The sequence below is a fragment of the Gamsiella multidivaricata genome, assembly GCF_025024155.1.
Source record: "Gamsiella multidivaricata strain RSA 2152 chromosome Unknown BC939scaffold_33, whole genome shotgun sequence".
Lineage (NCBI taxonomy): Eukaryota > Fungi > Mortierellomycota > Mortierellomycetes > Mortierellales > Mortierellaceae > Gamsiella > Gamsiella multidivaricata.
In genome coordinates, this window is record NW_026251741.1 from 1 (window position 1) to 27,525 (window position 27,525).

At 49.4% G+C, this 27,525-nt stretch overlaps 14 protein-coding genes across 14 annotated transcripts; 8 read left to right on the forward strand and 6 right to left on the reverse strand.

The window, feature by feature from the left end:
• On the forward strand, positions 1–1,267 carry BC939DRAFT_397299 (26S protease regulatory subunit 6A; the record flags this gene model as incomplete). Its single annotated transcript, XM_051552348.1, has 4 exons — positions 1–35; positions 132–241; positions 355–835; positions 929–1,267. Coding segments are annotated over 4 exons (965 nt in total), but the record flags the coding sequence as incomplete, so codon positions are not given.
• A 615-nt stretch (positions 1,268–1,882) lies between these two features.
• On the forward strand, positions 1,883–3,735 carry BC939DRAFT_451572 (TAFII55 protein conserved region-domain-containing protein). The gene is made up of 4 exons (XM_051555689.1): positions 1,883–2,090; positions 2,214–2,581; positions 2,695–3,480; positions 3,577–3,735. The coding sequence occupies exons 1-4, from the start codon at positions 2,021–2,023 to the stop codon at positions 3,682–3,684; spliced, it is 1,332 nt and encodes a 443-aa protein (XP_051412061.1). The 5' UTR covers positions 1,883–2,020; the 3' UTR covers positions 3,685–3,735.
• A 76-nt stretch (positions 3,736–3,811) lies between these two features.
• On the reverse strand, positions 3,812–5,204 carry BC939DRAFT_162135 (ribonuclease III domain-containing protein). Its single transcript, XM_051550302.1, has 3 exons — positions 4,828–5,204; positions 4,527–4,696; positions 3,812–4,418 (listed from the first exon to the last, which is right to left on the reverse strand). The coding sequence occupies exons 1-3, from the start codon at positions 4,895–4,897 to the stop codon at positions 3,945–3,947; spliced, it is 714 nt and encodes a 237-aa protein (XP_051412062.1). The 5' UTR covers positions 4,898–5,204; the 3' UTR covers positions 3,812–3,944.
• A 443-nt stretch (positions 5,205–5,647) lies between these two features.
• Positions 5,648–6,934, forward strand: BC939DRAFT_451576 (uncharacterized protein). The gene has a single exon (XM_051555690.1). The coding sequence runs from the start codon at positions 5,859–5,861 to the stop codon at positions 6,432–6,434; it is 576 nt and encodes a 191-aa protein (XP_051412063.1). The 5' UTR covers positions 5,648–5,858; the 3' UTR covers positions 6,435–6,934.
• BC939DRAFT_451577 (ERV/ALR sulfhydryl oxidase domain-containing protein) lies at positions 6,922–7,767 on the reverse strand. The gene has a single exon (XM_051555691.1). The coding sequence runs from the start codon at positions 7,633–7,635 to the stop codon at positions 7,354–7,356; it is 282 nt and encodes a 93-aa protein (XP_051412064.1). The 5' UTR covers positions 7,636–7,767; the 3' UTR covers positions 6,922–7,353.
• Positions 7,768–8,495: 728 nt separating this feature from the next.
• Positions 8,496–9,392, reverse strand: BC939DRAFT_503211 (uncharacterized protein; the record flags this gene model as incomplete). The annotated part of the gene is made up of 1 exon (XM_051560376.1): positions 8,496–9,392. One exon carries the CDS (start codon positions 9,390–9,392, stop codon positions 8,496–8,498), a length of 897 nt encoding a protein of 298 aa, XP_051412065.1.
• A 2,003-nt stretch (positions 9,393–11,395) lies between these two features.
• BC939DRAFT_451581 (LITAF-like zinc ribbon domain-containing protein) lies at positions 11,396–12,667 on the forward strand. The gene is made up of 2 exons (XM_051555692.1): positions 11,396–11,924; positions 12,030–12,667. Exons 1-2 carry the CDS (start codon positions 11,465–11,467, stop codon positions 12,212–12,214), a joined length of 645 nt encoding a protein of 214 aa, XP_051412066.1. The 5' UTR covers positions 11,396–11,464; the 3' UTR covers positions 12,215–12,667.
• A 519-nt stretch (positions 12,668–13,186) lies between these two features.
• On the reverse strand, positions 13,187–14,140 carry BC939DRAFT_451582 (uncharacterized protein). The gene has a single exon (XM_051555693.1). It carries the CDS (start codon positions 14,052–14,054, stop codon positions 13,386–13,388), a length of 669 nt encoding a protein of 222 aa, XP_051412067.1. The 5' UTR covers positions 14,055–14,140; the 3' UTR covers positions 13,187–13,385.
• A 2,157-nt stretch (positions 14,141–16,297) lies between these two features.
• Positions 16,298–17,236, reverse strand: BC939DRAFT_451591 (putative cytidine deaminase). Its single transcript, XM_051555694.1, has one exon. It carries the CDS (start codon positions 16,954–16,956, stop codon positions 16,522–16,524), a length of 435 nt encoding a protein of 144 aa, XP_051412068.1. The 5' UTR covers positions 16,957–17,236; the 3' UTR covers positions 16,298–16,521.
• Positions 17,237–17,937: 701 nt separating this feature from the next.
• On the forward strand, positions 17,938–19,955 carry BC939DRAFT_528965 (integral peroxisomal membrane peroxin-domain-containing protein). Its single transcript, XM_051561480.1, has 2 exons — positions 17,938–19,329; positions 19,419–19,955. The coding sequence occupies exons 1-2, from the start codon at positions 18,170–18,172 to the stop codon at positions 19,840–19,842; spliced, it is 1,584 nt and encodes a 527-aa protein (XP_051412069.1). The 5' UTR covers positions 17,938–18,169; the 3' UTR covers positions 19,843–19,955.
• Positions 19,943–21,040, reverse strand: BC939DRAFT_451594 (uncharacterized protein). The gene is made up of 3 exons (XM_051555695.1): positions 20,785–21,040; positions 20,351–20,599; positions 19,943–20,207 (listed from the first exon to the last, which is right to left on the reverse strand). Exons 1-3 carry the CDS (start codon positions 20,932–20,934, stop codon positions 20,037–20,039), a joined length of 570 nt encoding a protein of 189 aa, XP_051412070.1. The 5' UTR covers positions 20,935–21,040; the 3' UTR covers positions 19,943–20,036.
• BC939DRAFT_451597 (charged multivesicular body protein 2a) lies at positions 21,017–22,633 on the forward strand. Its single transcript, XM_051555696.1, has 6 exons — positions 21,017–21,251; positions 21,392–21,553; positions 21,714–21,818; positions 21,946–21,996; positions 22,087–22,296; positions 22,400–22,633. Exons 1-6 carry the CDS (start codon positions 21,246–21,248, stop codon positions 22,529–22,531), a joined length of 666 nt encoding a protein of 221 aa, XP_051412071.1. The 5' UTR covers positions 21,017–21,245; the 3' UTR covers positions 22,532–22,633.
• On the forward strand, positions 22,634–24,934 carry BC939DRAFT_451599 (putative tyrosyl-tRNA synthetase, cytoplasmic). Its single transcript, XM_051555697.1, has 3 exons — positions 22,634–23,084; positions 23,310–24,271; positions 24,369–24,934. Exons 1-3 carry the CDS (start codon positions 22,961–22,963, stop codon positions 24,894–24,896), a joined length of 1,614 nt encoding a protein of 537 aa, XP_051412072.1. The 5' UTR covers positions 22,634–22,960; the 3' UTR covers positions 24,897–24,934.
• Positions 24,935–25,654: 720 nt separating this feature from the next.
• BC939DRAFT_397312 (P-loop containing nucleoside triphosphate hydrolase protein) lies at positions 25,655–27,403 on the forward strand (the record flags this gene model as incomplete). The annotated part of the gene is made up of 3 exons (XM_051552349.1): positions 25,655–26,029; positions 26,121–26,916; positions 27,018–27,403. 3 exons carry the CDS (start codon positions 25,655–25,657, stop codon positions 27,401–27,403), a joined length of 1,557 nt encoding a protein of 518 aa, XP_051412073.1.
• Positions 27,404–27,525: the final 122 nt, after the last annotated feature.

Consider the following 27,525-nt stretch of genomic DNA (forward strand, 5'->3'; position numbering starts at 1 on the left):
GCAAATGTGCTGTCATTAAGACCTCAACGAGACAGGTACGAGCGATGGGTCTTATTTGTGCGCTGTCGCTTTGTTCAAGTTGGGGTGACTGGTTACTAATAGGTTTCGTAAATCCCTTATGAATACTGTAGACTATCTTTTTGCCCTTGATCGGATTGGTGGACCCAGCAACCTTGAAACCCGGCGATCTCATTGGAGTTAACAAGGACAGTTTCTTGGTCCTTGATACCCTTCCCACAGAGTATGTCTCCTTGCTATGCCAGCCCAGGATATCAGGATATTGCTACGGCTTTAACAAATCAACCCAACAACGATTTACTCACACTCCTTGGTTCGTTTTCTTCTTTAATCTAGATACGATTCTCGCGTCAAGGCTATGGAGGTGGACGAGAAGCCGACAGAACACTACAGCGATGTCGGAGGTCTGGAGAAGCAGATCGAGGAACTAGTTGAAGCCATTGTACTGCCCATGACCCACGGCGAGCGCTTCAAGAACTTGGGAATCAAGCCGCCCAAGGGAGTGCTGATGTACGGACCCCCTGGTACTGGAAAGACACTGTTGGCCCGTGCTTGTGCAGCCCAGACAAACGCTACATATCTCAAGCTTGCGGCAACATCACTTGTGCAGATGTTCATCGGAGATGGAGCCAAAATGGTTCGCGACGCATTTGAGCTGGCCAAGGCCAAGAAGCCGACCATTATTTTTATCGACGAGCTGGATGCGATCGGAACAAAGCGTTTTGATAGTGATAAGACTGGAGATCGTGAGGTGCAGAGAACCATGTTGGAGCTCCTCAATCAATTGGATGGTTTCAGCAGTGACGATGGCATCAAGGTGAGGAATTGACTGCGTTATTGCTGTGGGGATGATTATTTGCTAGGATGTTGACTCGAAGCATTACTAATATGCTGTTTATATATCATATAGGTCATTGCAGCAACAAATCGTATTGATATTCTGGATCCAGCCTTGCTTCGTTCTGGACGTCTGGATCGCAAGATTGAGTTCCCAGCTCCTAACGAGGAAGCCCGTGCCCAGATCTTGCAGATCCATAGTCGAAAGATGAATGTCTCTGAGGATGTGAACTGGGCTGAACTGGCGCGTAGTTGTGACGAGTTCAATGGAGCGCAATGCAAGGCTATCTGTGTCGAGGCTGGTATGCTGGCGTTGCGTCGTGGTGCAAATCAATTGACCCACGATGATTTCTTGATGGGTATCGCAGAAGTCCAGGCCAAGAAGAAGACTAGTTTGCAGTACTACGCATAAGCATCAGGAATGGGGAAGGACGGACTCGAGCAACCGGGCTGGCACTACTTCGTTTTGCCATTGTAATAAAAAAAAAAAAAAAAAAAAAGAGGTTGTATTAGGAAACCTTGATCTCAAATGCATTGGTCGCACAGTCACACTTGAAGACATTGCTTTTTATTTGGCTCTGAACCCACCCTTGTTCCCATTCTCTGTACTCACACCCACTCATACATAATGTCGAATCCAGGGGCCTCAGGAGGAGCAGGAGCACTTGGATCAGGATTTCAACCTGGCCTTTACCCTCAGCCCATCGGAACGTTCTCATCCACAGGAAGCGCGCCAACGTCGACATTGAATCCTAACTCCATCACAACCGCAGCCGCAGGCATGTCAATAGCGTCCAATAACCCATCAATACCCGGGGCCCACGCACCTTTCACCTCAACACCTGCAGGGACTGCACCTCGGAAACAACTCGCCGCTGCTGCGGCTGCTGGAGCTGCTGCTGGAGCAAATAAGTCTGGGCGAACCAAGGCGCCCTACAAGAAGGGTGGAGGCGGTGCTGGAGCGTCTGGGAAGCGAGGTGGTCGAGGTGGCGGTGGCGGTGGCGGTGGTCGGGGAGGAGGAGGGGGAGGAAGATTTGGCGGCGGAGGGGATACGGGTGATGATGATGGGGCAGACGCGGCGGGCAAGGACTCGGATGATGATAATGAGGATGAGCCAGAGGTCAGTATTGAGGAACAGTTTATTTTGAGGCTGCCGCCAGGAGAGATGTGTGATCGGTTCAGGGAGAAGGTGATTGCACGCGAGGTGGATGAGTCTGTCAAGCTGAAATTCGCAGGTAAGGAAGTGTATTCAAAAGCGTGCTAGGAGTCAACCAGTGCGCGCGTTAATGCCCCAAATCTCCTGTTTCATGGTCTCATGGTCTCACGGTTCATTACTTTTTTTTTTTTTATCGACATAGATGCACGGCGAGGAACATTTACGTTCGAGGGCCTCGAGTTCCCGACAAAACTGGTGGATTTACCGACGATTATCGAAGCACAAAAGACACTCAATGGGAAGCAGATGTACAAGATCGCGGATATTTCACAGATGCTTGTGGTGGACCCAACACCGGTGGAAAAGCCGACGGTCATCAAGACAGAGCCTTCAACAGCAACAGGACCATCATCAGGCGGCGCTAATTCACAGGTGGATGCAACAACCACATCCATGCCAGCACCAACTCTCCCACCTCTCAAACATAGCGACTATGTCTGGCCCGATGGGTTGACGAACCCGTTAAAGAATGTTCGGAAACGTCGATTCCGAAAACGCGTTTCCAAAGTGGTGAGCGAGTGTTTGCTGTCGCTTTATGAGTGTTTTTTTTTTTTTTTTTGTCGATGGTTTTGTTCCGTCATGCTGACATACCCTGGGATTGTTCTTTGGAATTTGCTTTATAGGCTGTTGAGGGCGTAGAGAACGAAATAGAGCGCTTACTTCAGGAAGACGCCCTTGCAGAGGAAGTTGTATATGAAATTCGAGAGCAGATCGATGGCATGGACCGTTTCGACTCTGACGAAGGGGCTACACCAGCTCCTGAGGGCGTACACAGCGACATGGACATGGACGGCGAGATGATGGATATGGATGAAGAAGAAGAGGAAGAAGACGAGGACGAGGACGATCTGCTGGCAGAGCTCGAGAGAAAGATCGAAGGTGGTGACGGGAACTCTACGGACGATGAAGGCGAGGGCGATGAAGATGGGGGAACGCCACAACCGCAGATCAAGGCCAATACTTCTGCACAGGGAGTCGGCGCTAATTTCGCCGGCAGCGGCTTAAACGTCAGCAATGTCAAGACAGGACCAGCAAATGCAAATGCAGGGATTGGATTGGGAGCTACAGGAGTATCTGGCGGTCATCTTGGTAGCACATCAGGAGCATTATCGGGTGCTGCAGGCAGAGCATCTTCAGCGATCAAACAGGGTAGCAAGGGCAAGGGTCAGACCGGAGATGAGGATGAAGATGAGGATGAAGACGATGAAGAGGAGGATGAAGAGGAGGAAGAGGACGATGATGACGATGATAGTGGATCAGAGGAGGATGAAGACGAAGACGAAGACGATAAAGATGACAAGGAGAGTGCACAGATGGAGAAGCTGCTCAAGGACGAGATCAAGGAATTGAACGGCAAGGTCAAGGATAATGAAGAGAAACTTCAGTCGGCGCCGAACGATATCCTTAAGGTACGAATCGATGGTGTGCATACAATGGATTGGATTTGCATTTGCATGTAGTTTTTAATCTTTTTTATCATTTGTTTATGCTCTTCTTGTCCACAGAGACGTTTCGGATCGATCTTGGACAACCTCCGCAAAGAACTGGAGCTTAAGACGATGCAACTAGAAGAAGTCAAGGAGCGGGCCAAGTCCAAAGCTAAGGCGAAATAAAGCAGATAGTTCTGGTGATCATCCTCTTTTGCGCTTGCATTCATTCAATGCTGATTATTGTTTATGAATGTACTTTCTTCATTTTTCTAACAATAAGCAAAAAAAAAAAAAAAAAAAAAAAAAGAACAAACTGATCAAATATGCAGAAGACATCCTCCTCCTTCGTCCCGATAACATGCAACCACCACCCATACTACTATGCCAATGAAAAACAGCCATCATTCCTTTTCCTTCCTTTCCAAAAAAAATCGTCCGCATTCTTAGACAATGATCTGCGTGTCGCCGATCTTTCCTGACCGATAAACACTTCCTCCGATCTCGACATCCGACGGCAACGAAAAGTCCTTGACCTCCTCCATGTAATACTTTTTCAAAGCATCACTGTTTGCCCTGAATTCAGCCATGGCGATCGACGATCCATAGCCCTCTCCAATCTTTTCCGTGCCCGAATAGACGCCGACAATGAAGACGGGAGCCTTCGACTGACGACCAGTCTCGGCCAACATGCGAGCGATGGGTGCCTCACGTCCGAGACGCTTCATCAAGAAGGACAGATATCGCTTGGGCTCCTCGATCTTGAGCAAGGAGGCGAGATCGAATTCACGCGACAGGAAGTGGGCGTGGATAAAGTCGCGAGCTTTGATGGGACCCTGATCGACGTAGAGAGCGCCAATCATCGCACGGACCACGGACGCCTTGACAGTCTTTGGTGACAACTGGTGGGATGCATCAGGCTATTATCGAATGTTTTTATGAATTACAAAAGAGCTTGTTAGATACGTGCTGCAAATGAGAATTAGTCCGAGTAAGTTGGTTGTAATGGCACAGGGTCGATGCATTACCTTGGAGTGGACCCAACGAGCGACATCCTCGACACCAAACTCCTTGGCCATAAGTTCCAGAGTGCTTGTCCTGGTATAGACCTCAACTGCCTCCTGCAGGACATCTGCGGGCATCTTTGGGTATTTGGTGTGAAGGTACTCCAAAACATACATGTTCAATGCCTTATCACCTACAGTCAAAAGGTTCCAAAAACAAAACAAAAAAAACGCGTGGATCAGTTTGTCAGTCCTACGAGTCTTTACGACTTCCAAAACAAAAAATCTAAATGCCATTGAAAAAGCGTTCCCGCCGAGTCCTTACCAAGAGTATCAAGTCCCTCGTTCGACTGGATACCGACGCGCTCATAGCTAGGGTGGGTGATAATACGCATCCAGAGGGTCTTATCATTCAAGTCGCCCAATCCCAAACGGTTCGCGAACGCGACGACCGCTGATGACGGTTTCTCTATCCTGTATTTTGAGTCTGTTGTTGATGTTGCTGCTGATGCTGATGCTGTTGATGGATCAGTGGTGCTGTTGATCTTCACGCTATCGTCCTGCTGCTGTCTTGACTTCTTAGGGGGCTTCACATTGATAAGGAAGGTGCGCGTGAGCGTGGGGGGGCAGACTATAGGTGATCAGGTATGAGAAAGGTAGATCCGGGCGTTAGCAATGAGCGTTTACAGCAGTTTCTCGAAGTCCAAATTACAGAGTTCAGTCTGAATGGACGGCTCTAGTGGTAGTTGTGTTTGCTGTGGACGAGAGAGAGAAAGGTCCTGACGCACCTCGGACGGCGGAAGCACGAATGGTGCTGCTCCTGGCGAGGACGAGTGGCGAGCGAAGGAGTCCGGCCATTTGTGTTGTTGAGAGCAGTACGCTTTATAGAACAAAGACTTGTGGGGTTGCGAAAGCGGAATAAAGACGTTCTCCTGTTTTGTGGGACGAGAACCGAAAGGGCAGGAAGGCGAGAGAAGGGATGGAGACAGTGGGCGAATGGGGGGGAGTAAGTCCGTTCCTGCCTTCCCTTCCAAAGGACCGAGGAAGGAAGGAAGGGAGGCTAGGACGTGTAAACAACGCAAGCCACATGCAGTCCAGGGCAGACAGACAGACAGACAGACAGACAGCCGTTTTTGCACCCAATACCGGTTTGTGCTCAGATCGGATGGATTTCCCCCTTTCCAAAAATATGAACAAAACGTGTGAGTGCTCTTCAACCTTGTTTCCCGCTCTCGTGGGTACACACATGTATCCCTCGGTGGACCATGCCCACCCTCTCTTCCCTCTTGTCTTCTTCATTTCACTTTGTTTTCTCATCCATCCCCATATCCATCCCTCACTTCACAAGCCACTTTCATGAAACTTAACCCTCTCCACAACCAGGTCGGCGGTCACGACGGCGTTCTCTCCATGGGCGAAGAAAACGAGATCATCGTCAAACCGGCCCTCCTCCAGGAACTCAAGTTCTACGAGGAGGCCTTTCTCCATCCAGAACTCCAAGCCTGGATGCCTGCCTACTACGGCACCCTCACCTTGAACCGCCAGTTGCCAGAGAATGGACTAGCAGGTGAAGTGGCCCTTGTACCGACCATCAAAGCCCTCAGCGGATTCGCTATCCAGGACCTTTTGTCCTCCGATCAGATCCCTTCCGCCGCTGCGTTTTCGGGCGAAGGGCAGGAGCAGGAGCAGACTGTAATCAAGGAGGATGGTAACGATGAATGTATCTGTCTCGAGAACATATCTCATGGTTTCAAGAAGCCCTGCGTCCTTGATTTAAAAATGGGAACGCAGCTGTACGATGACGACGCAACGGACGAGAAGAAGGCTCGTCTTGGCGCCGTTGCTAACAACACCACCACTAGCACCCTTGGCCTTCGCTTGACTGGATTCACTGTATGTCCTCGCTCTCTCTTACTGTCAACTGCTTGTTAAAAATATCCCGGGCTCATATGATCTTCCCTTCCCGGTACCCTTCCTGACATTGATTGTTATCTTTTTTTTTTTCTTTATCGATGTGATTGTAGGTCTACGATAACGAAAAGGAAGATTTTACAAAGTATTCCCGACACTACGGCAAGGGCCTTACGAACGAGACTGTTCTCGATGGATTCCGCTGCTTCTTCGCTGCGAATCTTGGTCCTAAACGCATGCGGTTGGTCCTCGAGCGATTTGTGAACGACCTTGCGGATTTCTTGGAGATGATCGAGACCCAGGAACTAAGGATGCGATCAAGCTCACTGCTGTTGGTGTACGAGGGAGACGCTGAAGCTTTTGATGAAGGGCTCATGATGGAACAGCGCAGGATCGTTGAGGTCGTCTCAAGAGCAAAGGCGCATCTGGAGAGCAACATAGAGAAGGAGACTGGAGACGAAGATAATGAAGACGTGGACGATGACGACGAGGATGAGGAGGATGATGAGGATGATGAGGATGATGAGGATGAGGAGATTTCGCAAAAGGTTACGGATATGAGGTTGATTGACTTTGGACACTCGACTTGGACCCCTGGTATGGGACCGGATGAGGGCGTTGTGCTCGGTGTCAAGAGCGCGCTCTCTCTCTTTGAGAGGCTAATCGAGGAGGACTATCCTGCCCAGGATGAAGAGGACCATTAGAGATGGCTCCCATGTATTCAACTAATTCACAACTCACTTTTGAACTCCAACACATACAGCGCCCATTAGACGAATAAAACCATAATACAAGCTGAACAACTGCACATCTGCACATGTAAAAATGTTTGTCTATGTGGGCGGATATCAATCTAAATGCTGTATATACCGTTCCTCCGCCTTCAATTGCTCCTGCTCCTGCTTCTACTCCTGCAAACACTTCTAAAATACTCTCTCACTCAATCGCATCGTCCATCGGCCGGTCCATCCCTCCATCGCTCATCCAGCTTATTACAATCAAAGCTATCCTTTCCCAGCATTTCATTGACCTTGTTATGCATCCCACACATCCACCAGGCTAATTCCTTCCGACTTTCGACCTTGGGCGGATCGACCTTCATCTCCTGCTGCAAATGTTCTGCACAATGTCCGCATGGATAGAACTGAGAGAATGAACTCAACAGCGACTTCATAGTCGATTGCTCCTGCGTGTTCGGTTTCTCAGGGTAATAGGCCGCCATCGTGTGCAGGAATGTCCAAGTCGCCCGGCCAAGGATCTCCCTGTCGGGAGGGCATTCCGCCTCGTAGTTAAAGGTTGATGATCCCGATCCGTTAGTTCCCGCTGCTGCTGTTGCTGCTGCTGTTGCTGCTGCTGTGGCTCCGGTGGCGGCATTTAATCCTTGACTCGCAGAAGAAGAAGAAGAAGAATCCTTGGATTCCTTCTTGGCCTTGGATTTTCCTATTTTGGACCAACTCTTCCAATCCGTACAAGTACGACAGGGCTTTCCGTCAGGTCCGAGAACCATGCCCGGAGGCAAGGGTGTGCCGTCGACGCTGGTGGTGCTCCCTTTCGTCGCGGAGGTGTCGTGGTCGGGCGCAGGCATCACTGTTGTGAAATCGTTGTTGTAGGCAGTCGGCTTGTTGGGGAGGATGGCTGATTCAGTTTCTTTGTGAATGAATGACAAATGGAAGAATAAAAAAAAGTGCGAAGCAAGGCACACTCGCCTTTTTTGTACCGCATTTGGGAAGACGATCTCACGTGTATTATTGCCACCAACTTGGAGGGGAAACAACCGTTAGGGGAAAGAAAAAGGTTTATTGTTCAACGGAGTCAAGTACCTAGGTTTCGCAGGAAGAAACACAAGTGGGATGGCCAACAAAAGTCACGTCAATAAAACGCTGACATGGGCGGATGCAAAGAGGGCGAAAGAGATAGCTGATAAGGGGGGGAACAAGTGTCAGGATCAATTGGCGCAGCAGAAAGAGAGGAGGAGACTCTTGGTCAGGATAATATGTACAGATGATAGATGATAAGCTGCTTAAGCCCATAGCCTCGGGTATACTGGTGACATGAGCAAACAAAAGAAAAAAAAAGGGGGTCTTAAAAGAGCCACGACTCAGAAATGAGGCGCTGGACAGGGCTGGCCTCGTCCTCATCAAGGAGTGCGCTCCGGATCGATCCCTGGTCCCGCAGACGGCGCGTACCCATCACTTTGAAGGACTCGGGCTTCTTGGTCGGTTCTTGCTCAAAGATATCCTTCTGCGGGCTGTGCAAAACGACACCATCGTCTTCGGCCCAGTCCATCAGGACATCCATATCTCCCTCCAGCTCCTCCTCCCACTCATCCACCATCCAAATTTGATCGTGACGCTCCTCTTCTTCTTCATCATCACTAGAGCGTCGACGGTCAATGGTGGGATTCTCAACCCGCTCGACCTCATTGTCAGCGTTGGGTTCTCGCAGGATGCCGTCTTCGCCGAACTCGAGCAGCTCCTCGACTTCTTCATCAAACAAATCGATAGATGGATAGCGCGGCTTAATCAAGGTTCGTTCATTCTTCTCCTGGACCCAAAACTTTAAATCCTTAGCGGCACCCTCTTCAGTGTCCGCAACCGGTTTTGATTTCAGTGCTGGCGCCGGTGCCGGTGCCGGTGCTGCTGGAGGACTGTGCTGGTTCTTACGGATAGAATGTACCGTTTGCTGGATTACAGCATTGACATGCGAATAAAGACTCCGCTTACGGATAGGTCCGGAACCACCCAAGGAAGGCGGTGTGTCGTGGCTGGTGTAAGGCGAGTGAGGGCGGTGTTGTTCTTCGGACTGAGGGCTGCGTTTCCAGAGAGGCAAATTGTTGTTCTCGACGTCGAGGCTGTTATAGGTGGCGATGACACGAGCATGGCCCAGGGAAGAAGGTTGGTGCGCGAGAAGGGCGAGGGTCAGGAGTGCAGAGCCCAGCAATGCCCTCGAGAACAAACAACCGAGTGTGTGCTGTCGCATAATTTTTTTGTTGTTTTTTGTGCGATTGGGCTGATAGAAGGAGAAGAGGAGAAGCGGAGAAGAAGGCGGGTTCAGGATGAAGGGAGTTCGTGTAAGGAGCAACGACGGGGAGTATTATGACGGTTGTGTTGTCCAGTGAATGTGCGGGGGGGAGGGGAGGGAGAGTGGAAACGTTAATAGGGAGGAGGAGGTGGAGGAGGAGGTGGAGGAGGAGGTGGAGGAGGAGGTGGAGGAGGAGGTGGAGAAGGAGGAGCGAGTTACAATTGGCTCGGTTCAAACGAGAGAGGGATGAATCTGGGTCTGCTATCGAATGGAAAACGAACAGGGAAATGCGTGCGGAGAAGGTGAAGTAATATGCGGAGGAGACTGTAGAGGGGAACCGACAAGGGAGTCGCAGGGCGCCAGGTTGGTTACTGGGGGAAGGGGTGGGGGAATGAGGATGTGGGGATGGAGCGAGAGAGAGGGAGTGGAGGGAAGGGGCTCAAGGAACACAGAGAACACAAAAACGCAAAAGAAAAAGAGAAAGAAAAGAAAACAGAGTGCTGGAGCTGGAGGCTCTTATACTTCCGGGTCCAAGGCACACACAGAACAAAAAAAAAATAGCTTCATTACCCACGCTCTCCTTCGGGTTATTTCAAGAAGGCTGGACTGGATGAGCAATAGGAACGCGAAGTCAAAAAGGAAGTTCACGACAAGAGCGGACAGCTATTCGCCTTATAGAAAGAGAGAGAGAGAGAGAGAGAGCAGACAGAAATAGAACAGGAAGCAGGAAAATAGAAAAAACGAAAGGCCTCTTTCCTGCAAATCCCTCCCCTCGGTACTCCTGTTCATCCTATTCTACTCGCTCTTCTTCGTTATCGATGTCCATCGATTGCGCAGGGAAATAGCTATTCAGCAGCTGCTTCAGTTTGTCTTTGCGAACTGGCAGTAAGGAGGTCAAGTCGCGGGGAGGAGCAAGGAGCGCAAGGGCACGGAGTGATATTTCAAACGCGCACGAAGGAATGCAATAAACGGCCAGCTTCTCCCCTCTCCTTCTCCCTCCCAGCGAGCTACACTCTGCTGCGATAAAGACAATTAGATTATCGCCACAACCGGGTATAACCCAGAGGAGACGATACAGTGAACATTTGTGCTATGCCATCCGCGGTTCGCCTTGAATGAAAATCAATCTCACCTAGGAAACAACAATGCCGGCTTGCCCTGGCTCTCATTTACAATTGGCTCTCAACTATTGTTTTTGTTTGCTTTTTTTATTTTTTGGCCATGACTCCACCCTCTTCAGCACGAGCTTCCTGGCGACCGAGAGGCGGAGACGAGAATGGGTCGGATGATACATATAATATACATGTCGCGCCTTACAATTGTCCGAGAGGTTGCAGTCTTGCCCCTCGATGCTTTCGCGTTAAAGTTGAACGTGAAAGAAATGACAATTGGATTTGTAATATTTCTGGACAGTCGTGCAGAAGGTTTTAGTCGCACCATTTCTCCGGGTCCAGAGACCAGGATAAAGAATCATAGTTTATGAAAGACGCATTGCAATTATGCATCCGTGAATCCATGTGTGTTCGGATGAATTCTGCGGATAAAAGAACGGGGGGGGGGGAGTGCATGAGCAATAGGCGCCCAAACAAGAGAGACAGGAGAAGAGGAAAGAGACTAGCGATATAATGGATAATAGAGCCAGCGTGGCCTCCCTGCAGATGCAAAAGCAGGACGTACAGCCACAGCGAGGCCCCTTTGCCCCAATGCACCGCTTCTGACGCACCTTTCCGCCCTCCGCCCAATGAGGGCTGATCCCCTCCTTTTGGATTACTTTGCCACCAAAAAAGAGAAAAAAATATCGCCAAGACTTTCCACACCTTCCGAATGCGGCATGACTTGTCACACATTTTTTCTTCGAACACCTTCGTCGACTCTTGGGTTGCCAAGACTTGGACCAGGAGCCGTATTTAAACACTTGACACTTCCCGCTCCCTCCTCATTCCGCACTTCCTTCCCACAACCCATCCCACAACTCAACCCACACAGCTCCCCCACATCGACACACAGCACAGCACAGCACAGCACAAACCATGTCTGACAAGAAGGGCCACTACTCTCAACTCCCTACATCGGACGAGCACGAGCAGGACCAACCGCACCAGCAGCAACAGCCAAGCGTCCTCAGTCAGGCCTATCAACCACCTCCATACACCCCCTCCACTGCCCCCTCTTCGCCCTACATCGAGCCAAACCAGGCTACAGGCGCATCTGGACCTTCCTCTGGTCTCTACCCGCAAATCTACAGCCCCTCTGTCCCTCAGCAACCCTACCAGCCCACTTACCAGCACCCCAAGTTTAATGACACCTCCAAACCACCACCACTCCTCGCTCCACCTCATCAGCTACAACAGCAGCAGGCCAGCTGCACGGCCGCGCCTCTGGTCCTGATGAAGCCTCCTTGTAGAGTCGAGGATCTGAAAGCCCGGCCAGGTGTTGTTGTCTGTCAGCACTGTCATCACTTGGTCTTGACCGAGATCACTCCTGAGAATGGTAAGAGCACAGCAACATTGTATCTCCCCACGGCGTGCACACGGCTCTGAGCGCTTGAAACTAACCCTGACCATGGATTTTGAACAAATTTTTTATCATGAATAGGATCATGCACGTATCTCGGTATTCTCGGACTTTTGATTGCTGGAATCACAACATGTGGATGCTGCCTTTTGCCGCTGTGTATAACATCGTGCAAGGATATGATGCACTCATGTCCAAACTGCCATGAGGACATTGGATTGTATTCCAGGATCAAGGAGAGGACCTTCCCGGCCCGTCACAGCTAAGACAAGCTACCCCTCCCCCTTCCCCAATTCTCAACTGCCTGCTCGAACTTGTTTCTATACATAATTAGTCCATATCCAGTCCACTCGCCTGTACAATAAAAGTAATGATACGTTGACATGAAACAGCTGATTGCAGCTCAAAAGACTGTGTGGGGGACCGATGGAGGAGATGAATGAAAGAAGTAACTGAATGAGATGCAGTTTGTTTTAATCTGCAATTTAGAAAGGATACTAAAAAAGAGTTTTTATCTCAAAAAGATCTAAATCTGGGAGGGGGGAGGGAATCGGGCCTCCCCACGCAAACGTATTGCCAACGACCGTACACATTCGATGGAACTGATCGGCTGGTAGGGAAAGAACTTGAGGATCGGAATTGATCGTCCGCGACCAACAAAACTCCTCACTGCCCAGTTTTTTCACTTTTGCAACATGGGTATTTACTGGGCGGCAACGTCTTTTTTTTTCTTTTTTTTTTCTTTTTTTTTTTTTCGTCCGCAATCTTTCGCCATCCTACCATCACCTCTCGATAACTGCTCTATGCCTGGAAGAGTTTTTGGACCAAGCCCGGACGGAGAACCGCAAGTCGAGCAACATGTTTCAGGCGAGATCTTGAAGGAAGCAGAGCACATTATCAAAACTGACTTGCTCTCCGCTTGGGATATACCATATCAAGGACAGGAACAAACCCTTGTTGATCTCTCCGCACGCGGGACCCTATTTTTCAAGGCGAAGATCCCCCCCCCCCCCCCCCCCCCCAATGATATCCGGATTGACGACAACGATTAGAAACGCAGACGAGGATCGTCTTGGGTTCTTTTTTTTTTTTTTTTTGACTGAACAGACAGTCTACTTGTGAAAATCGTCTGCGCCGCCGCGTAGTCTGAACAACGAACGGACTAGGGGGGGGGGGGGGGGGGGGCATGGACCTGTTCAATCTTCAGGCTGGCTGTTACCCGCGTATCGCCTTGGGGCTTTTTCAAAAAAAAAAAAAAAAAAGCATTCTAAAACCTATGCTCGTCCCAATGATGCTTCAATACATGAGATAGTCGCAAGAAGAAGAAGGAAATCTTCAAACACTTGTGTGCATTGCAATGAAAACATAAGAACAGTCAACAGTACAAAAGATGTATATCGTCGATATAGAAAGTCGTATATTTTGTATTAGTAGTGACTATACAACCTTTTCCATATTGTTTTCTCCAGAATCAACATCTTCCACCATGTTTATGCTGCCTGGTCCCGAATCCGCACCCATAGGCTCGCTCGCTACGCTGACCTCCATAAACGTATCCTCGTCCTCGCCGTCCTCCTGCATCGATTCCACCTCACTCTTGCCCTGATCCTCGTCGTCACTTGCTTCCTGCCGCCTCCTCTCGAAATAACCGTCGTCTAGCTCTTCTGATATCATATCGTTATCCAATCCATCATCAGACCCAGGTCCAGACTCATATTCATCCAGATCGTGCAGGGTTCCACTCCAGTCGTTCATGTATCGAATCCTAGAGGAGCTGTCCTGAGCGCCAAGTGCAAAATCGTCTAGTTCTAGTACACTATTGTGTTGAGCTTGTTGTTGCTGCTGTTGTTTGGTCTTGTTGCTGGTTGATTGTGTGGTCGACGAGGACGCCGTCGCCCCTACCCCTGCTGCTCCTACTTCAGATGTCACTGGATCTGTGGGTATGCTTGGCGTAGCGTCTTCAAAGGCCTCATTGTCCTCGTCCTCATCATGGTTATCGTCCTCGTCCTCGTCCTCATCGGATTCGTAGCGTACTTTGGTGTGTACCATATCTCGTTGGTTCTCAAAGATCTCGTCCGCAGACTGACAGAGCGCGTCGTGCATCATCACCTTGAGCTATGGATTCCAAACCGCACAAATGAAATGTCGCGTGTTGGGTTAACGATGATATCTCGCAGAGATATTCAGGTTCAATTGTCCTGACAAAAAAAAAAAAAAAAAAAAAAAGGACTCCAATTGCTGATTACCTTCAGTGCCTGTAGAATCTTTCGGTCCTCAGCTGGTCCACCCTGGTTGGTAACTAGGCCTGGTACGGATCCATCCTTGATGCGGTCTTCGGTCTCCTGTTCCAATTCCGGGAACAATTTCGTCCGCAACAAGACGCTTAGGTTCTGTACATGTTGGTCATTCGCTGGTGCCTCATGTGGGAAGACGGTGTAAGACTGAAGGAGGGTGCTGTGCGGATCGTTGACGAGGTTGGTGAGATGGAGATATTTGGCGATTAACACGTTGAACTTTGAGTGCAACTCGGTCCTAATATAGACAAGCACAGGCTGTTAATTATCCAGATGCGAAATGACCTTTTCCAGAGGGGATTTTCTTGATGAGCGAGAGTGATGTACCATGAAACTGTGCCCGGAGTAGTTTCGGGGTTGATGGACCTCAAGAAGAAGAGGATCGACTCTTGAAGTTGGAATAGTCGCGTCTTGACATTCTCCAGTGCTTCGATGTTGGTCTCTGTTTGCGGGAAGGTGGGATTCATGGGCGATGGTGAAATGAAAGGCGGCTGAAAAGACTATGTGTGTATCCTTGGTTCCTTTGTCCTGATGAGAATCCTAGTTGGTTGCTGCTGTGGGAATGGTTTGATTCGAACGACAAGAGGTGGACGATCCAGGTTCAGTTAAAGGTACTTATCACGTGCCGATCCTCCATATTGGTGGCAACGGAGAAAACGCGTTCAGGTGGGTGTTGGATGGGCGCATCTGTTCAGCAAATGGTATGTAGCGCAAACAATTCCGTGTGTCTCTTACTCTATATTTTTTTATTTGGGTTGCGGTTCCTGATTTCGGGGGTTGAACCACCGAACTACCAATGACGGCACCGGGTCTATGGGGTGACTCACAACTAAAGAGATAAATGGTTTGCACACATACCTATTCGGCGCTTTTATTTCAGGGTTTGGTCTCCGGGTCACCCTTTTGATTGTGCAAACGGCGTTCCAGCCGGTGCTCCATGCGTGCAAATTCCATTCATCCCGCCGCACCATTTTCTAGAGCCCTGTAAGGGGTTGGGGTAGAAGAATCCTCTTGGCTGTCAGACCGAGCCGCATACGCGGGGTTTCTCCGCACGCTCTCGCAAAGGCATTTGAGCAGTAAGTGTGACGGATATCTCTGATCTTGCTGCAGATTACAGCTGGCGCGAAGGTACTAGCTTTTAGGGAAAAAAGAAAAAAGAGAAGCCTTGCCCGCTTAGCGCCTCCGGAACAGGGGAGTGCTCCCCGTTCTGAGTGAGTCATAATCGTACATTGGCACATACCTTTTGGGCTTTCTGTGCTTGATGAGTGAATTTAGTATAGGAGTTCTTATGGAAGAAAAGCGATAGTTGGGGGGATGAAGGAAAAAAGAAGGAAGCAGGCGAGAAGAGAGAGTCGACAAAAAGTCTATCGCGTACGCGTGAACAAGGAGGGGGGGCTAAAGACGCCCTCTGCGTCGATCGCAAGCTCAACGGCGTGCTTTCACTCCTTTGCAGATCTGTAGTATACAGTTGGGATAATCTATCAAGCGCGCTCATGCCATGTATACACACAGCTCCGAATCAGGAGCGATCGCCGACAAGAAATTTATCCTGTAGACGCGGGTGTTCATCGCACTGAATCTATCAAAATATAGGCTCAACAAGTGATCTTTATTTTTCTGACGCTCAGTCCTCCCTCCATCGCATTCGTCTCGCTAATTTCCTCTTTTACACAGCTGAAATCGTCTAAAGTCCGATCTGCAGGTTTTTGGCTAGAGAAGAAGAGCGAAATTATTACGCTGCGTCAATGGAAAAAGGACCCCAGACGCCGCTTTATGTTATGCAATGGACAGTAGCTAGAATCAGAACGAGTCAGACGGTCGAGCCAAGGGCACAATGGCGGCGTGTCCTCCTGTAGGTACAGCGAACCCCAACCTGACCACAGGATAAAACAGGTTCGACCGCCTCATGACCTGTCCAGTATGTGTCGCGCATGCGAAAAAAAGAAAAAAAAAAGGTCCTGACAATCGATTAACAATCTCGGTAACTGTTCAACCGATGGTTTGGGCGTATGAAATGTTATTTAGATATAATAATAATAATAACAATAAAAAGCTGTGCAGGATTTGTAACGAGTATTGATTTGTCAGTGTCAAATAGCTTCCTCGCTGTACGCGCGCGGGGTAAAAACAGATACCGCATACGCGCTATAACGTGTTTGCAAACAAAAGGTTATTTGGTTTGGTTTGGTTTACTGCGTTATGTTCATGTAGATACAGCAGTGAGGAGGCGATTAGCTGAGGAAGGGGAATATGCACTATCTGGTCCACTCATATTACTACTAGTCGTGGTGATCCTCAGGTCCGAATGCATACGGCAATAGATCCTCCAGAATCGCGCGCTTGTATGTCCGGTCATCGTTGACAAAGAAGATCTCGAGACTCTTGCCGAATTCATTCATGAACTGCCGACAAATACCACAGGGTGTGATAAAGTTATTATAGTCGCACGATACCGCAATGGCTACAAACCGACGATGACCATCCGATATAGCCTTGACGAAGGCGGTCCGCTCAGCACAAACGGCTCCACCATAGGCCGCATTCTCGACATTGCATCCCTGATAGACCCTGCCGTCGACGGTTTGCAGTGCGGCTCCGACACGGAACTTGGAATAGGGCGAATATGAATTTTGGCGGGCGGTCAATGACTCGGTGATGAGATCCTCGATTTGTTTGTGGGATAGTGCTGACGCTTCAGTCATTGGTAAGACCATTGTGTAGGGTTATGTAGAATAGACAGGATTGTAAAAGCGAAGGGAAGGATGAAGAGATGTTGGGACGTTGGAACGTTGGGACGTTGGAACGTTGGAACGTTGGGATAGTAGACAAGACGAACGCGTTTTTCTTTTTCCTCTTTTTTTTTTTTCTTCTCCTCTTTATTGTGCTTATATGCACGATTAAGCGGTGAGGCCAGGGCGCCGTATTGATGGTTCGGAAGTAGGAATAAGAGGAGAGATGATATGCAACATCGAATTCAGGTGTTCTTTCTCCCTCTCTCAGCCTATCCCATACTCTTCTCTCCTAGTTTTCTATCGGCGACGGCGCAAACATGGATCACGCCCTTCGATGTAGGACCAGAGACGCCGCACTTTTGACGACATACCGGAAATGAAAAATACTAGTAAATAATGTGCTGCTGTACGAACCCCCTGAATTGCTTTGCTCAGTTGCAGAACAGGGCCAAGCGAAGCCGAGAAAAAAATGAGCACTTGTTGTTTACTAGTTGGCTGGTTTGCTAGTTAGGAAGGTAAAGGCGCAAGCGATGGGCGGCAATCAACAAAGAGTCCCATGCTTATGAACGTCCTCACCCCTGTTTGTAGTTTCGTGCTTTCAATGGGTGGATAGTGCGCAAAGTGCAAGTGAACACGCATGCCGTGATGGCTCTCGAACTCTCATTGGTCGCCACTAATACGCGCATGTTACAGAGCCGAGGCTGATCAAGGACGCGTCGGCAGATTTATGCAGCAAGGTTGGGCACGGTTGCTCTTCTTGGCACACGGTTCATGGGCAATTACGCGCATGAAACTACGTGAATTATGCTCGTGTGGGTATTCGTAGCCTGTGTTCAAATGCCTGGCGGTCTGCTTGAAATTGAATGCGTGAAAAATAACCTCCTTCATTGCATTCTCACGTGGCAAGCGCTTCGGCATATGCCAGCGAATCCGCGAACCCATCCAACGACCGAAGAGGCCCTTCTTAGACCTCACACTCCACCTTTTCCACCTCCCTTCTCTCGACTCCATCCTGATCTGTCTCCCACACAACCGGAATCGCCAACACCGCAGCTCATCAAGACAGCAGGACAGGCAGACTCTTCCCATTCTTACGTCAACGAAAAGCCATTTTCTTTTTTCTTCTCATCCTAAAAAAAGAAAACGACAACGACAACGACGACGATAACTTTCACACTCAGAATAACGGAGCTGTATGTCGAGCTTTGATTACCACTCCGTATTCTTGACCAACCTCCCAACCGAGCCCTCACCGGCCAGCACAACCAAAACCGCACGCGCCCTTCCTGCTCGCGCAATGACTACCGTCTCGACCACGGGCGCCGGGGCGTCTCCACGACGCAACGTCCTTATCGCACCACCAGGAAAGCAGCAGAGCTCAGCATCCTTCACCGACTTTTTCTCCGCATCAACCCCAGTCCCAGCCTCAGTAACATTACTACTGAGCTATTCTGCCCCGAGCATCCATGCCTGCCATCGACTCTTACAGCTCTTGACCTGGACCTCGGATCGGTCCGTCAAGAGCTTTCTGCTGCTCTTTGCCTGGTGGGCCATCTGTCTTGGCACAGAGACCTTTCTCATCTTTGGGCTCCATAGCACGCTGATTCTCTATATTGGACACTTGTGGATCAAATCCCGAAAGGCGACCAAGGTTGCGGCAGACATTCCCTTGCCTCAGAGCCCAGGCACTCCTCACAGCGGCAAGTTTTCATTCTCAAGCAGTGTCATTTCCAACAGGAGCAACAGTCTGCTCTCATCGACCTCGGCTCGCCACCCAACAACCACTCAGCTGGAGCAGGCAGTGACACTACGGGAGATCCAGGAGATTCTTGACCACTGGGCAGCGTGGAATCGTAATCTGGACAGGATCGAGACGTACTTGGATTGGTCAGACAGGAGTCGGACGCAGCTGGTCCTTTTCCTTGTGGCGTTTACATATGTACCATGGCTCATCCTGAACTACTTTGTGCCCATGCGGTTCATCCTTGTGGTTTTGGGCAGCATTGCCATCTGCTGGCGCGCGCCTTGGTTCACGGTTTTGTGGGCGGTCGCGGTGAAACTGCAGGCATTTTCACCACTGCTGCAACTGATCCCCTACTGGCCCTATCGTCCCGAGGTCTCTGCAAGCTATCGTAAAAAGAAGCGGTTCTCAGTCAAGGACATCATTTCCAGGGCGATCGGACAGCGCAAGAAGAGCGACTCGGACGTAGATACGAGCTACAAGACCAGCACAGGTTACGACATTGAGGAGGATCATGCGACCATGTACTACAAGTTTGTGCTCTACGAAAATCAGCGATGGTGGCTGGGCCTCGAGTGGACGCCTATGATGCTCCCCAATGATCGCGCCCCATGGTATGTATAGACACAGATCGACAACGAGTCTACTGCTGGGGGATTGCTTGTGTGCAGGATACTGACGAGTTTGTATTGAATATGAATAGGACGGACGATCACCTGGAGCCAACACAGAGCAAGTCCTCTTTCCAACTACCCCCGCCACACGTTGCTCATGAGGCCATTCCTGGCCAGCCCAACAAGGTTCTCCGCAAATCACAGGAATGGCGATGGCTCGATCCTCACTGGCGTCTGAAGCTCGGCGCGGACTCTGATGTGGACGGATGGGAGTATGCAAACAACCACTGGCAAAAGTGGTCCGGCAAAAACCGTCGTGGCGCCTATACGAGGAGGAGAGCCTGGGAGAGGACAGCCAAGTTGGTTGATCAGCGCGAGATTGTGTTGCTGGACGATATTCAGGGTGAATTGGTGAGCGAACATGAGCATGAAGATGAAGAGGCTGAGGAGACTGAGGAGGAGGTCGAAGTGGAAGAAGTGGAAGAAGTGGAGGAGGAAGATGAGGAAAAGTAGGACATCTCACCTGCATGAACATACACACACAAACACATACTATGACATTGCAACAGCTATTGACCAGAATCAACTTTTTGAATGAAAACAAATATCATGACAGCCGATCCAGCTTCTGAATATATTGTTAAGGATGAATTCGTATTAATTATATGCTTGATAATGCGAGTGCTTGATGAAAAAAAAAAAATAGTCTACATGGGTTTGGCGCACTTTCGAGGTTCAATTGCTTTCGTCTTTGTGCACTGCATTTCCTGCCATGAAATAGGCACCAGCGATCCACCTGCCACGCTTGTGCCAAAGATTACGCCCAGTTCATTTGCTGCCGTTGACAGATAGTAACTCCTTGCATCTCCTAGTGAGATCTATTCGGCCATGGAATAAAGTAGATTGTACGTTGTATCAATGAATAGTTCACTGAATCCAATTCGGCATAGATACTCTCTTTCTTTCTTGGAAAAAAAAAAAAAAAAAAAAAAAAAAAAAATACAAACAAAAAAAGACTTACCACTTGTGCGCGGACAATGTCGCCTGGCCGGAAGGAATTGTAGATCTTGACCTTATCCTTCTCGGTTGCCCTCACGTCCTGGACGCGGATGATGCCTTGAAAGTCGTCTGTGCAGGGCTTGCCATCGACCACCATAATGCTGACGGCTGCAAACCGCGGATTCACACGGACAACTTTGCATGTGACAATGGTATCGATATCTGGCATGGCCGACTGTGTGTTTTCACGCTGCACGCTCATGGTTGGCAACTATATTTCAGGGTGAATATCAATTGCAGGGTTCCTGGTCAGCATATGCCTGTTGATACCACCAGCAAATCATATACGCCATTGTCCTCTTTTTTTAATTATCCAGAGGCAACCTCCTACAGCCCAAATAAGGCACTGATGGAGCGTAAAGCCGTGATCGCGATGAGGAACTCCTTGTTCTTTACCTCATGGTCGCTTGTCCTTGTGATCTGTTTAAGGCCAACAACACTGGCGTATAAAAAGTCTTGGTGCGAGTATGTTCCTGCTCCGGCTGCGTATTCCTGAACATGCCCCAGTCTCTGTCCGGGCACGACTGCGTCTGCGACTGATGCCATCCTGTGTTATTGATGAAGGTACGGCTGTTCTGCTGTGGGGTTGAAAAAAGGAATGGGCGGTATGCGGTGCAGTGTTGTCTTTAAGAGAGAGAGAGAAGAAAAAAAAAAGAGAGCGCCCTTGAAGTGACGTAGTGTGAAGGAAAAAGAGCCAGTTCAACTCTTGCCCTTGTTCTTTCCAACCCTCAACTCCACCACGCCAAGACCATAGCCATCGTAACTGCCATCACCATCACCGTTGCAACCTGCTCGCCTTAAACAATCGTTCGGACACACAGAAAGAAAACACTATACCAAGTCAACCTCAGTACAATATGATGGTACAGACGCCCTGTCTTCAGCATGACATGAAAGCGACGAGCCTGTCTGTCAAGGTTCATGGCGCGAGAGGATGCAGTGGATTGGTATACTAACCATAGAGACCATCGATACATCTTTCAACTCTGACCTCAACCTCTAGAACTTTTTGTTTGGACGTAGGTCTCCTGCAGAGGCCCTCAGAGCTCACCAGCGGGCCCTCACTAAGGCACAGCGGGAACTGGATCGCGAGAGAATGAAGCTGGAACAGCAGGAAAAGAAGATCATTCAAGATATTAAAAAGAGCGCCAAGGCCGGTCAGATGGTACAATTGAACGCATCTCTTTCCTTCCGTCTTTTTTGCTTTTTGCATTTTGCCCTCGTTTTTTTTTTTTTTTTTTTTCGGGGGAGGGGATGTTATCGGACCCTAGGAGCTGCTCATCCTACTGACTCGTTTCGTTCTGATTTTGTATGATGGCGAGTAGAACGCAGCCAAGGTTATGGCCAAGGATCTTGTACGAACTCGGCGATACATCCAAAAGTTTTACCAGATGAAGACTCAGCTGCAGGCTGTCGGCCTTCGTATCCAGGTACGCAAAAGTGATACAGCGCAACGATCGAGGAGTGTCGTGACCTTGTCTACGTGTCATCGTAAATAGAATTCAACCTTGCTCTTGTATCACCATGGCTGACAATCTTCTGTTTCTGTTTCTGTAGGGTCTTCGTTCCAACCAGCAAATGGCTGAAGCGATGAAGGGCGCAACGAAGGTAACTCTTGCTTCAGCAAGCGTTTAGGCTGTGTCGCCTGTTTTCTGCGTGACCAGATTAACTAATCCTATGGCTTTGTTTGACATCTAGGCTATGGGTGCTATGAACCGCAACATGAACTTGCCCCAGATCCAGCACATTATGATGGAGTTTGAGAAGGAGAGCGAGATCATGGATATGAAAGAGGAGATGATGTCAGATACAATTGATGAGGCTATGGAGGAAGAAGAAGACGAGGAAGAGGAGGAAGCCATCGTAAATCAGGTTCTCGATGAGATCGGGATCCATTGGGATCAATCGGTGAGAGCTAACAGGGTCTTTGCGCCAATTGTCGTAGTTCAGGGTTATTTATCTAATATCCGGCCCTGTTCTCATGTTTTTATAATGGCTATTACATCTCTAGTTAGTATCCGTTCCAGGAACATCGATCAAAACACCAGGAAACGCTGGCAAGGAGCGTGTTGCACAAGCAGAGGGCATGTCGGCCGATGATGCCGAACTGCAGGCCCGTCTGGACAACCTTCGTCGCGAATGAGTTCGCATACACACACCAGTCAATCGAGGGCGGACACCTTTTGTAATACTACTTTAATCTTTGCTGCCAATCAGTTCGTAATAAAGTGATTTATTGCTGAAAAGGATGACTCTCAGGAAAGTGCCAAAGGACGACGGCGCAGGATCATCATGACTCGACACAATAGCAAGCGCGGGCGAAGCACATAGTCAAGAACAGGGCCGACTCATTTTTCTCTGAACCAATTGCACTGACTACGCTGAGTCACCATGGATCGTATTGCACAGTACAGGAAAGAGGGGCTCTTCTGGGATCTCGCTGCTGTGCCCTCCTTTGAAGCGATAAAAAGACCCCCTTAAGCTGCTGTTCTTTCTCCACAAACTTATTTTGTTTTTTAGCCCTCGTCTTCTACACTCTTCACTCCTTTCCATCCCAGCACGACGATCAACCATGGCCTCTTTAACACCAGCTCAAAAGTACAATGTCATCTCCAGGAATCTGCAGGAGGTCCTGGGCAAGGACCAGATCGAGTCCATCCTTGCCGAGCGCGATCTTAACATCTACTGGGGAACTGGTAAGGGACTCTCTCTTTCTCTTAAGAACCTTTATCAATCGTTTTTCCCCTGTGGCAGTGACTCATCATATTTCTATCAATAAAGCCCATACGCCTTCTCCAACACAACTTCATCACACATCAACACGATCAATAAAACATTGCCACGTCTTTATATCATTTGATGCACATATCCTCACTGACACAATACTGACAACGGTCTATTACACCCTTGGGGTTATGTAGCTCCCACCGGAAAGCCCCACTTGGGTTACTTTGTCCCCATGACCAAGATTGCCGACTTCCTCGAGGCTGGCTGCCACATCACTGTGCTCATCGCTGATATCCATGCCTTCCTCGACAACATGAAGGCCCCCATGGAGCTTGTTGGCAAGCGCGCCGAGTACTATACCCAGCTGATCAAGGCCACCTTGACCTCCATCGGCGTCCCCACCGAGAGGCTGAAGTTCGTCCAGGGATCATCCTACCAATTGACCGCAGAATACTCTCTCGCCAACATGAAGATCTGCTCCAAGACCACTGAGCACGACGCCAAGAAGGCTGGAGCTGAAGTCGTCAAGCAGGTCGAGGCCCCCCTCTTGTCAGGATTGATGTACCCTGGAATGCAAGCATTGGACGAGGAGTTCTTGGGTGTCGACGCTCAGTTCGGAGGCGTGGATCAGCGCAAGATTTTTGTGTTTGCAGAAAAGATGTTGCCGAGGCTTGGATACAAGAAGCGTGCGCACTTGATGAACACTATGGTCCCTGGTTTGGCCGGCCCCAAGATGTCGGCGTCGGATTCCAATTCCAAGATCGATCTGTTGGAGGCACCTGAGGATGTTAAGCGCAAGTTGGACAAGGCTTTCTGCGAAGAGGGCAATATCACTGAGAATGGAATCCTGGCCTTTGTCAAGACCGTGCTTTTCCCTCTGCGATCCATGAACGGCAAGTCGCCCAGTTTTAGCATTCTCAGGCCTGAGAAGTTTGGTGGCGATGTTGTCTACACCAACTACGAGGATTTGGAGAACGATTTCAAGGACAAGAAGGTCCATCCCAGCGATTTGAAGAAGGCTGTTACGGAGGCAATCAATAACTTGTTGGCACCCATCCGCAAGTGGTTCGACACTGAAGAGCTTCGCAAGTTGACCGAGGAGGCCTACCCTACTCCCAAGCCAGAGGTCACGGCCAAGCCTGTCAAGTCGAACAAGGTACTGTATCTGGGTTGTTGATTGAATAGAGTTAATGGAACTAATATGCCATCTATCATCGCTAACCTATTGTTGATTTGTGGTCGATTGTCTGTAGCCCGCTGCCAATGCGAACTTGCCAGTGGACATTTCTCGTATTGACATCCGTGTTGCCCGTATCGTTGAGGCTAAGGTCCACGAAGCCAACCCCAATTCGTACATTTCGACTGTTGATTGTGGTAATGGCGATGTTCGCACGGTTGTATCTGGATTGGCCAAATACATCCCTCTGGAGGAGATGCAGAACCGCCTTGTATGTGCGGTCTGCAATTTAAAGCCTGGAAAGTTTCAAGGGGTGCAGTCGAGTGCCATGTTGCTTGCAGGATCATCAGCTGACGACTCTGTGGTTGAGTTGTTGCAGCCCCCTGCTGGATTGGAGGCTGGTGATGTGATTGAGTTTGAGGGATATGGACAGCTGGATCGCTCTTTGCCCGAGAAGCTGAACCCCAAGCATTTGATCTTTGAGAAGGTCTCTGAGGACTTTAAGATCAGCCCCGAGGGATTGGCCTTGTACAAGGATCTGCAGTTCAAGACAAAGGCTGGTCCTGTCACCCTGAAGTCCTTGAAGGAGGGTCGTATTAGGTAGAGGGCTCGATATCAGTTGAATAAACGAGCTTGAATAAGTTTGGACTGCCTTTTATGATTGTAAACACCGAATTTCCTTTTCTAGCTCATTGTTGACAATGAAAACTATTCCCCTACTGGTCCCTCCCTCTTCCCACTTCTCTTCTTCGCCCTCCCTCCCTCCTTCCTCCTTCCTCCTTCCTCCTTTCTCCTTCCCTCTTCTCGCCTAATCCTTGCTCCCTTTTTCGAGAAGCACCATGTCTATCCGTTTTTTCTCCACTATACGCCCAGCCTTGCGCTTGGCTTCTACTCATCCTTTGGTCTTTTCTCGTCTCGTCCCCCGCACGGCTGCACCAGGTACACCACTCTTCCACCCCTGAAAGAAGACCCACCTCACCCTGTAGATTCCCTGGCAAAGGAAATCGACTTCCATGCCAGGAAACTACCAATCTAGCAACCCATCAAGTCAGCGACTTTTGCTTATCTCGGTGAATTTGAAGATACTATGGTTACTTACAACGTATCGTTTTTCTTCTAATAGTTGTCTCACAAGCAAAGACCTTCCCTGCCTTAACCTCATATCTTCAGAGATCTGCCGGTTTCCATTCCAATTCGGCTATCCTCCAAGCTTCCAATCAGGAGGCATTGAGCGAGCAGGAGGAAGATGAGCTTCCTACTCGTTTCGATGAAATCACATCAATGCACCCTAACACTGCCAAAGCCATCAAGACCATCTTCAAGTACGAGAGCATGTCCAAGGTCCAGTCTGAGGTTCTTTCGATGCTTCCCACCGATTCTGACATGTTTGTCAAGGCCAAGACCGGAACTGGAAAGACTTTGGCCTTCTTGATCCCCGCGCTTGAGACTGTGGTGGCGAAGACCGATAGCAAGCTCCTGAAGCGAGGAGACATGGCAACCTGCCTGATTGTCTCTCCCACTCGCGAGTTGGCACAGCAGATTGCAGAGGAGGCCAGGAAGCTCGTCACTCCTCATAGGTTCAACGTACATTGCCTTGTCGGCGGTGAGAATAAGGGCAAGCAGATTCGCCAATTGAACACTAAGCGTGTGGACATTGTCGTCGGAACCCCTGGCCGTCTGAACGATTTGATTGAATCCGTCTCCGAGTTCCGCTCTCAGTTGGAGGGTGTCAAAACTGTAAGGATAACCCTGGTATATTTTTTGACTTTAAGGCCAGCTTATGTTCTATGTTCTAACAAGTGTTATATCTGCTACTTCAAACCACTAGTTGATCCTTGACGAGGCCGATCAGTTGTTGGATATGGGATTCAAGGACAGCATTGAGAGTATTGTTGGAGCAATCCCTAAGGATCGCCAGACATTGCTCTTCTCCGCCACAGTGTCTCGCCAGATCAAATCTATTGCCAGAACTTCTCTTAAGCCCGACTTTACTTTTATCGACACCGTTGATCCCAACGAAGCCAACACTAACCTGCAGGTCAACCAGTCCTACTGCGTCACAACCTATGAACAGCAGTTGCCACTTTTGGCCCGCATTATTGAGGATCATAAGAAGTCGAATCCCCACGGCAAAGTCATGGTTTTCTTGCCAACAACCCGCGGAACTCAGCTCTACGCCTCGCTCTTTGAAGAGTTGACCAGCTACCGCCTCTTCTCACTGCACTCCAAAAAGTCGCAGGAGCAGCGCACCAGGACTTCTGACCGCTTCAGAAAGAGCAAAGGATCCATTATGTTTACATCAGATGTTTCGGCTCGCGGCGTTGATTATCCCGATGTGTCGCTTGTTATCCAGGTCGGTATCCCATCCTCCAAGGAGCAGTACATTCACCGTGTCGGTCGTACAGGACGCGCTGGAAAGACAGGAGAGGGTATTTTGATGATCACACCTGTTGAGAAGTCGTTCTTGGATGTAATGGCAGACCTGCCTCTGACTCTTAATGAGACCTCCAAGGGAATCAATGAGATTATGGAGGACGAGGGATTGTTGGCGAAATTGAAGGCCGCCAAGGAAGCGCAAGACCCCGAGATGATTCACGACGCCTTCACCGCATACCTTGGATACTGTAAGTCCAGAAATTGATTGCTGTTTTAGGGTGTGTTCGATATTTGAAAAGCATATGCTCCATTGATACTGACGATCACCCTTGTTATCTTATCATCATAGACACTGGGCGCCTGGATGTTCTTACTTGTCCTAAGCGTGACATCCTGGATTCTGCCAAGCAGTACATCCTGAACCTCGGTGCGGACGAGCCACCCCATCTGAGCGAATCCTTCCTTTCCAAATTGGGATTCAGCTCCAGGGCTGGTCCATCTCGCGGTGGATTTGGACGCGGAAACTTTGGCGGCGGACGTCGCGACAGCTTCAGCCGTGACCGCTCGCCTTCGCGATTCGGGGACCGTGATGAGAAACGTGGCAAGGATGTTGGCCGCAGCAGCTATGGACGAGACAACAGCCGTCAATCAAGTTATATGAAGAACGATCGCACCGATCGTCGGACTAACAAGGACAGTAGAGACTTTTCAGACCGCTTCTTCTCCAGGGATTGAGGCTGAATGACCCTGCTCAGTTGCTGCTGGATGTTTATAAGTAGCCGTGTTTAATATTCATTTTGCCCTTCGACCGTGTATTACCTTTCCATCCATCCATGCCTTTGTTACACCACCTCATA

Bases quoted from the DNA above. Each gene is read 5' to 3' on its own strand.
- BC939DRAFT_451576 (XM_051555690.1), top strand. From the start codon at position 5,859: ATGAAACTTAACCCTCTCCACAACCAGGTCGGCGGTCACGACGGCGTT.
- BC939DRAFT_451577 (XM_051555691.1), bottom strand. From the start codon at position 7,635: ATGGCGGCCTATTACCCTGAGAAACCGAACACGCAGGAGCAATCGACT.
- BC939DRAFT_451591 (XM_051555694.1), bottom strand. From the start codon at position 16,956: ATGGTCTTACCAATGACTGAAGCGTCAGCACTATCCCACAAACAAATC.
- BC939DRAFT_528965 (XM_051561480.1), top strand. From the start codon at position 18,170: ATGTCGAGCTTTGATTACCACTCCGTATTCTTGACCAACCTCCCAACC. The intron at 19,330-19,418 runs GTATGTATAGAC...GAATATGAATAG, and splicing joins CCCAATGATCGCGCCCCATG to GACGGACGATCACCTGGAGC.
- BC939DRAFT_451582 (XM_051555693.1), bottom strand. From the start codon at position 14,054: ATGATGCACGACGCGCTCTGTCAGTCTGCGGACGAGATCTTTGAGAAC.
- BC939DRAFT_451572 (XM_051555689.1), top strand. From the start codon at position 2,021: ATGTGTGATCGGTTCAGGGAGAAGGTGATTGCACGCGAGGTGGATGAG. The intron at 2,582-2,694 runs GTGAGCGAGTGT...TTTGCTTTATAG, and splicing joins GAAAACGCGTTTCCAAAGTG to GCTGTTGAGGGCGTAGAGAA. The intron at 3,481-3,576 runs GTACGAATCGAT...TCTTGTCCACAG, and splicing joins CGCCGAACGATATCCTTAAG to AGACGTTTCGGATCGATCTT.
- BC939DRAFT_451581 (XM_051555692.1), top strand. From the start codon at position 11,465: ATGTCTGACAAGAAGGGCCACTACTCTCAACTCCCTACATCGGACGAG. The intron at 11,925-12,029 runs GTAAGAGCACAG...TATCATGAATAG, and splicing joins CGAGATCACTCCTGAGAATG to GATCATGCACGTATCTCGGT.
- BC939DRAFT_451599 (XM_051555697.1), top strand. From the start codon at position 22,961: ATGGCCTCTTTAACACCAGCTCAAAAGTACAATGTCATCTCCAGGAAT. The intron at 23,085-23,309 runs GTAAGGGACTCT...GGGGTTATGTAG, and splicing joins TAACATCTACTGGGGAACTG to CTCCCACCGGAAAGCCCCAC. The intron at 24,272-24,368 runs GTACTGTATCTG...GATTGTCTGTAG, and splicing joins AGCCTGTCAAGTCGAACAAG to CCCGCTGCCAATGCGAACTT.
- BC939DRAFT_162135 (XM_051550302.1), bottom strand. From the start codon at position 4,897: ATGCGTATTATCACCCACCCTAGCTATGAGCGCGTCGGTATCCAGTCG. The intron at 4,697-4,827 runs GTAAGGACTCGG...TTTTGACTGTAG, and splicing joins CGAGGGACTTGATACTCTTG to GTGATAAGGCATTGAACATG. The intron at 4,419-4,526 runs GTAATGCATCGA...ATTCGATAATAG, and splicing joins CTCGTTGGGTCCACTCCAAG to CCTGATGCATCCCACCAGTT.
- BC939DRAFT_451594 (XM_051555695.1), bottom strand. From the start codon at position 20,934: ATGGCATCAGTCGCAGACGCAGTCGTGCCCGGACAGAGACTGGGGCAT. The intron at 20,600-20,784 runs GTAAAGAACAAG...CCTGAAATATAG, and splicing joins CAAGGACAAGCGACCATGAG to TTGCCAACCATGAGCGTGCA. The intron at 20,208-20,350 runs GTAAGTCTTTTT...ATGGCCGAATAG, and splicing joins ACATTGTCCGCGCACAAGTG to ATCTCACTAGGAGATGCAAG.
- BC939DRAFT_451597 (XM_051555696.1), top strand. The intron at 21,819-21,945 runs GTACGCAAAAGT...CTGTTTCTGTAG, and splicing joins CTGTCGGCCTTCGTATCCAG to GGTCTTCGTTCCAACCAGCA. The intron at 22,297-22,399 runs GTGAGAGCTAAC...TTACATCTCTAG, and splicing joins GGATCCATTGGGATCAATCG to TTAGTATCCGTTCCAGGAAC.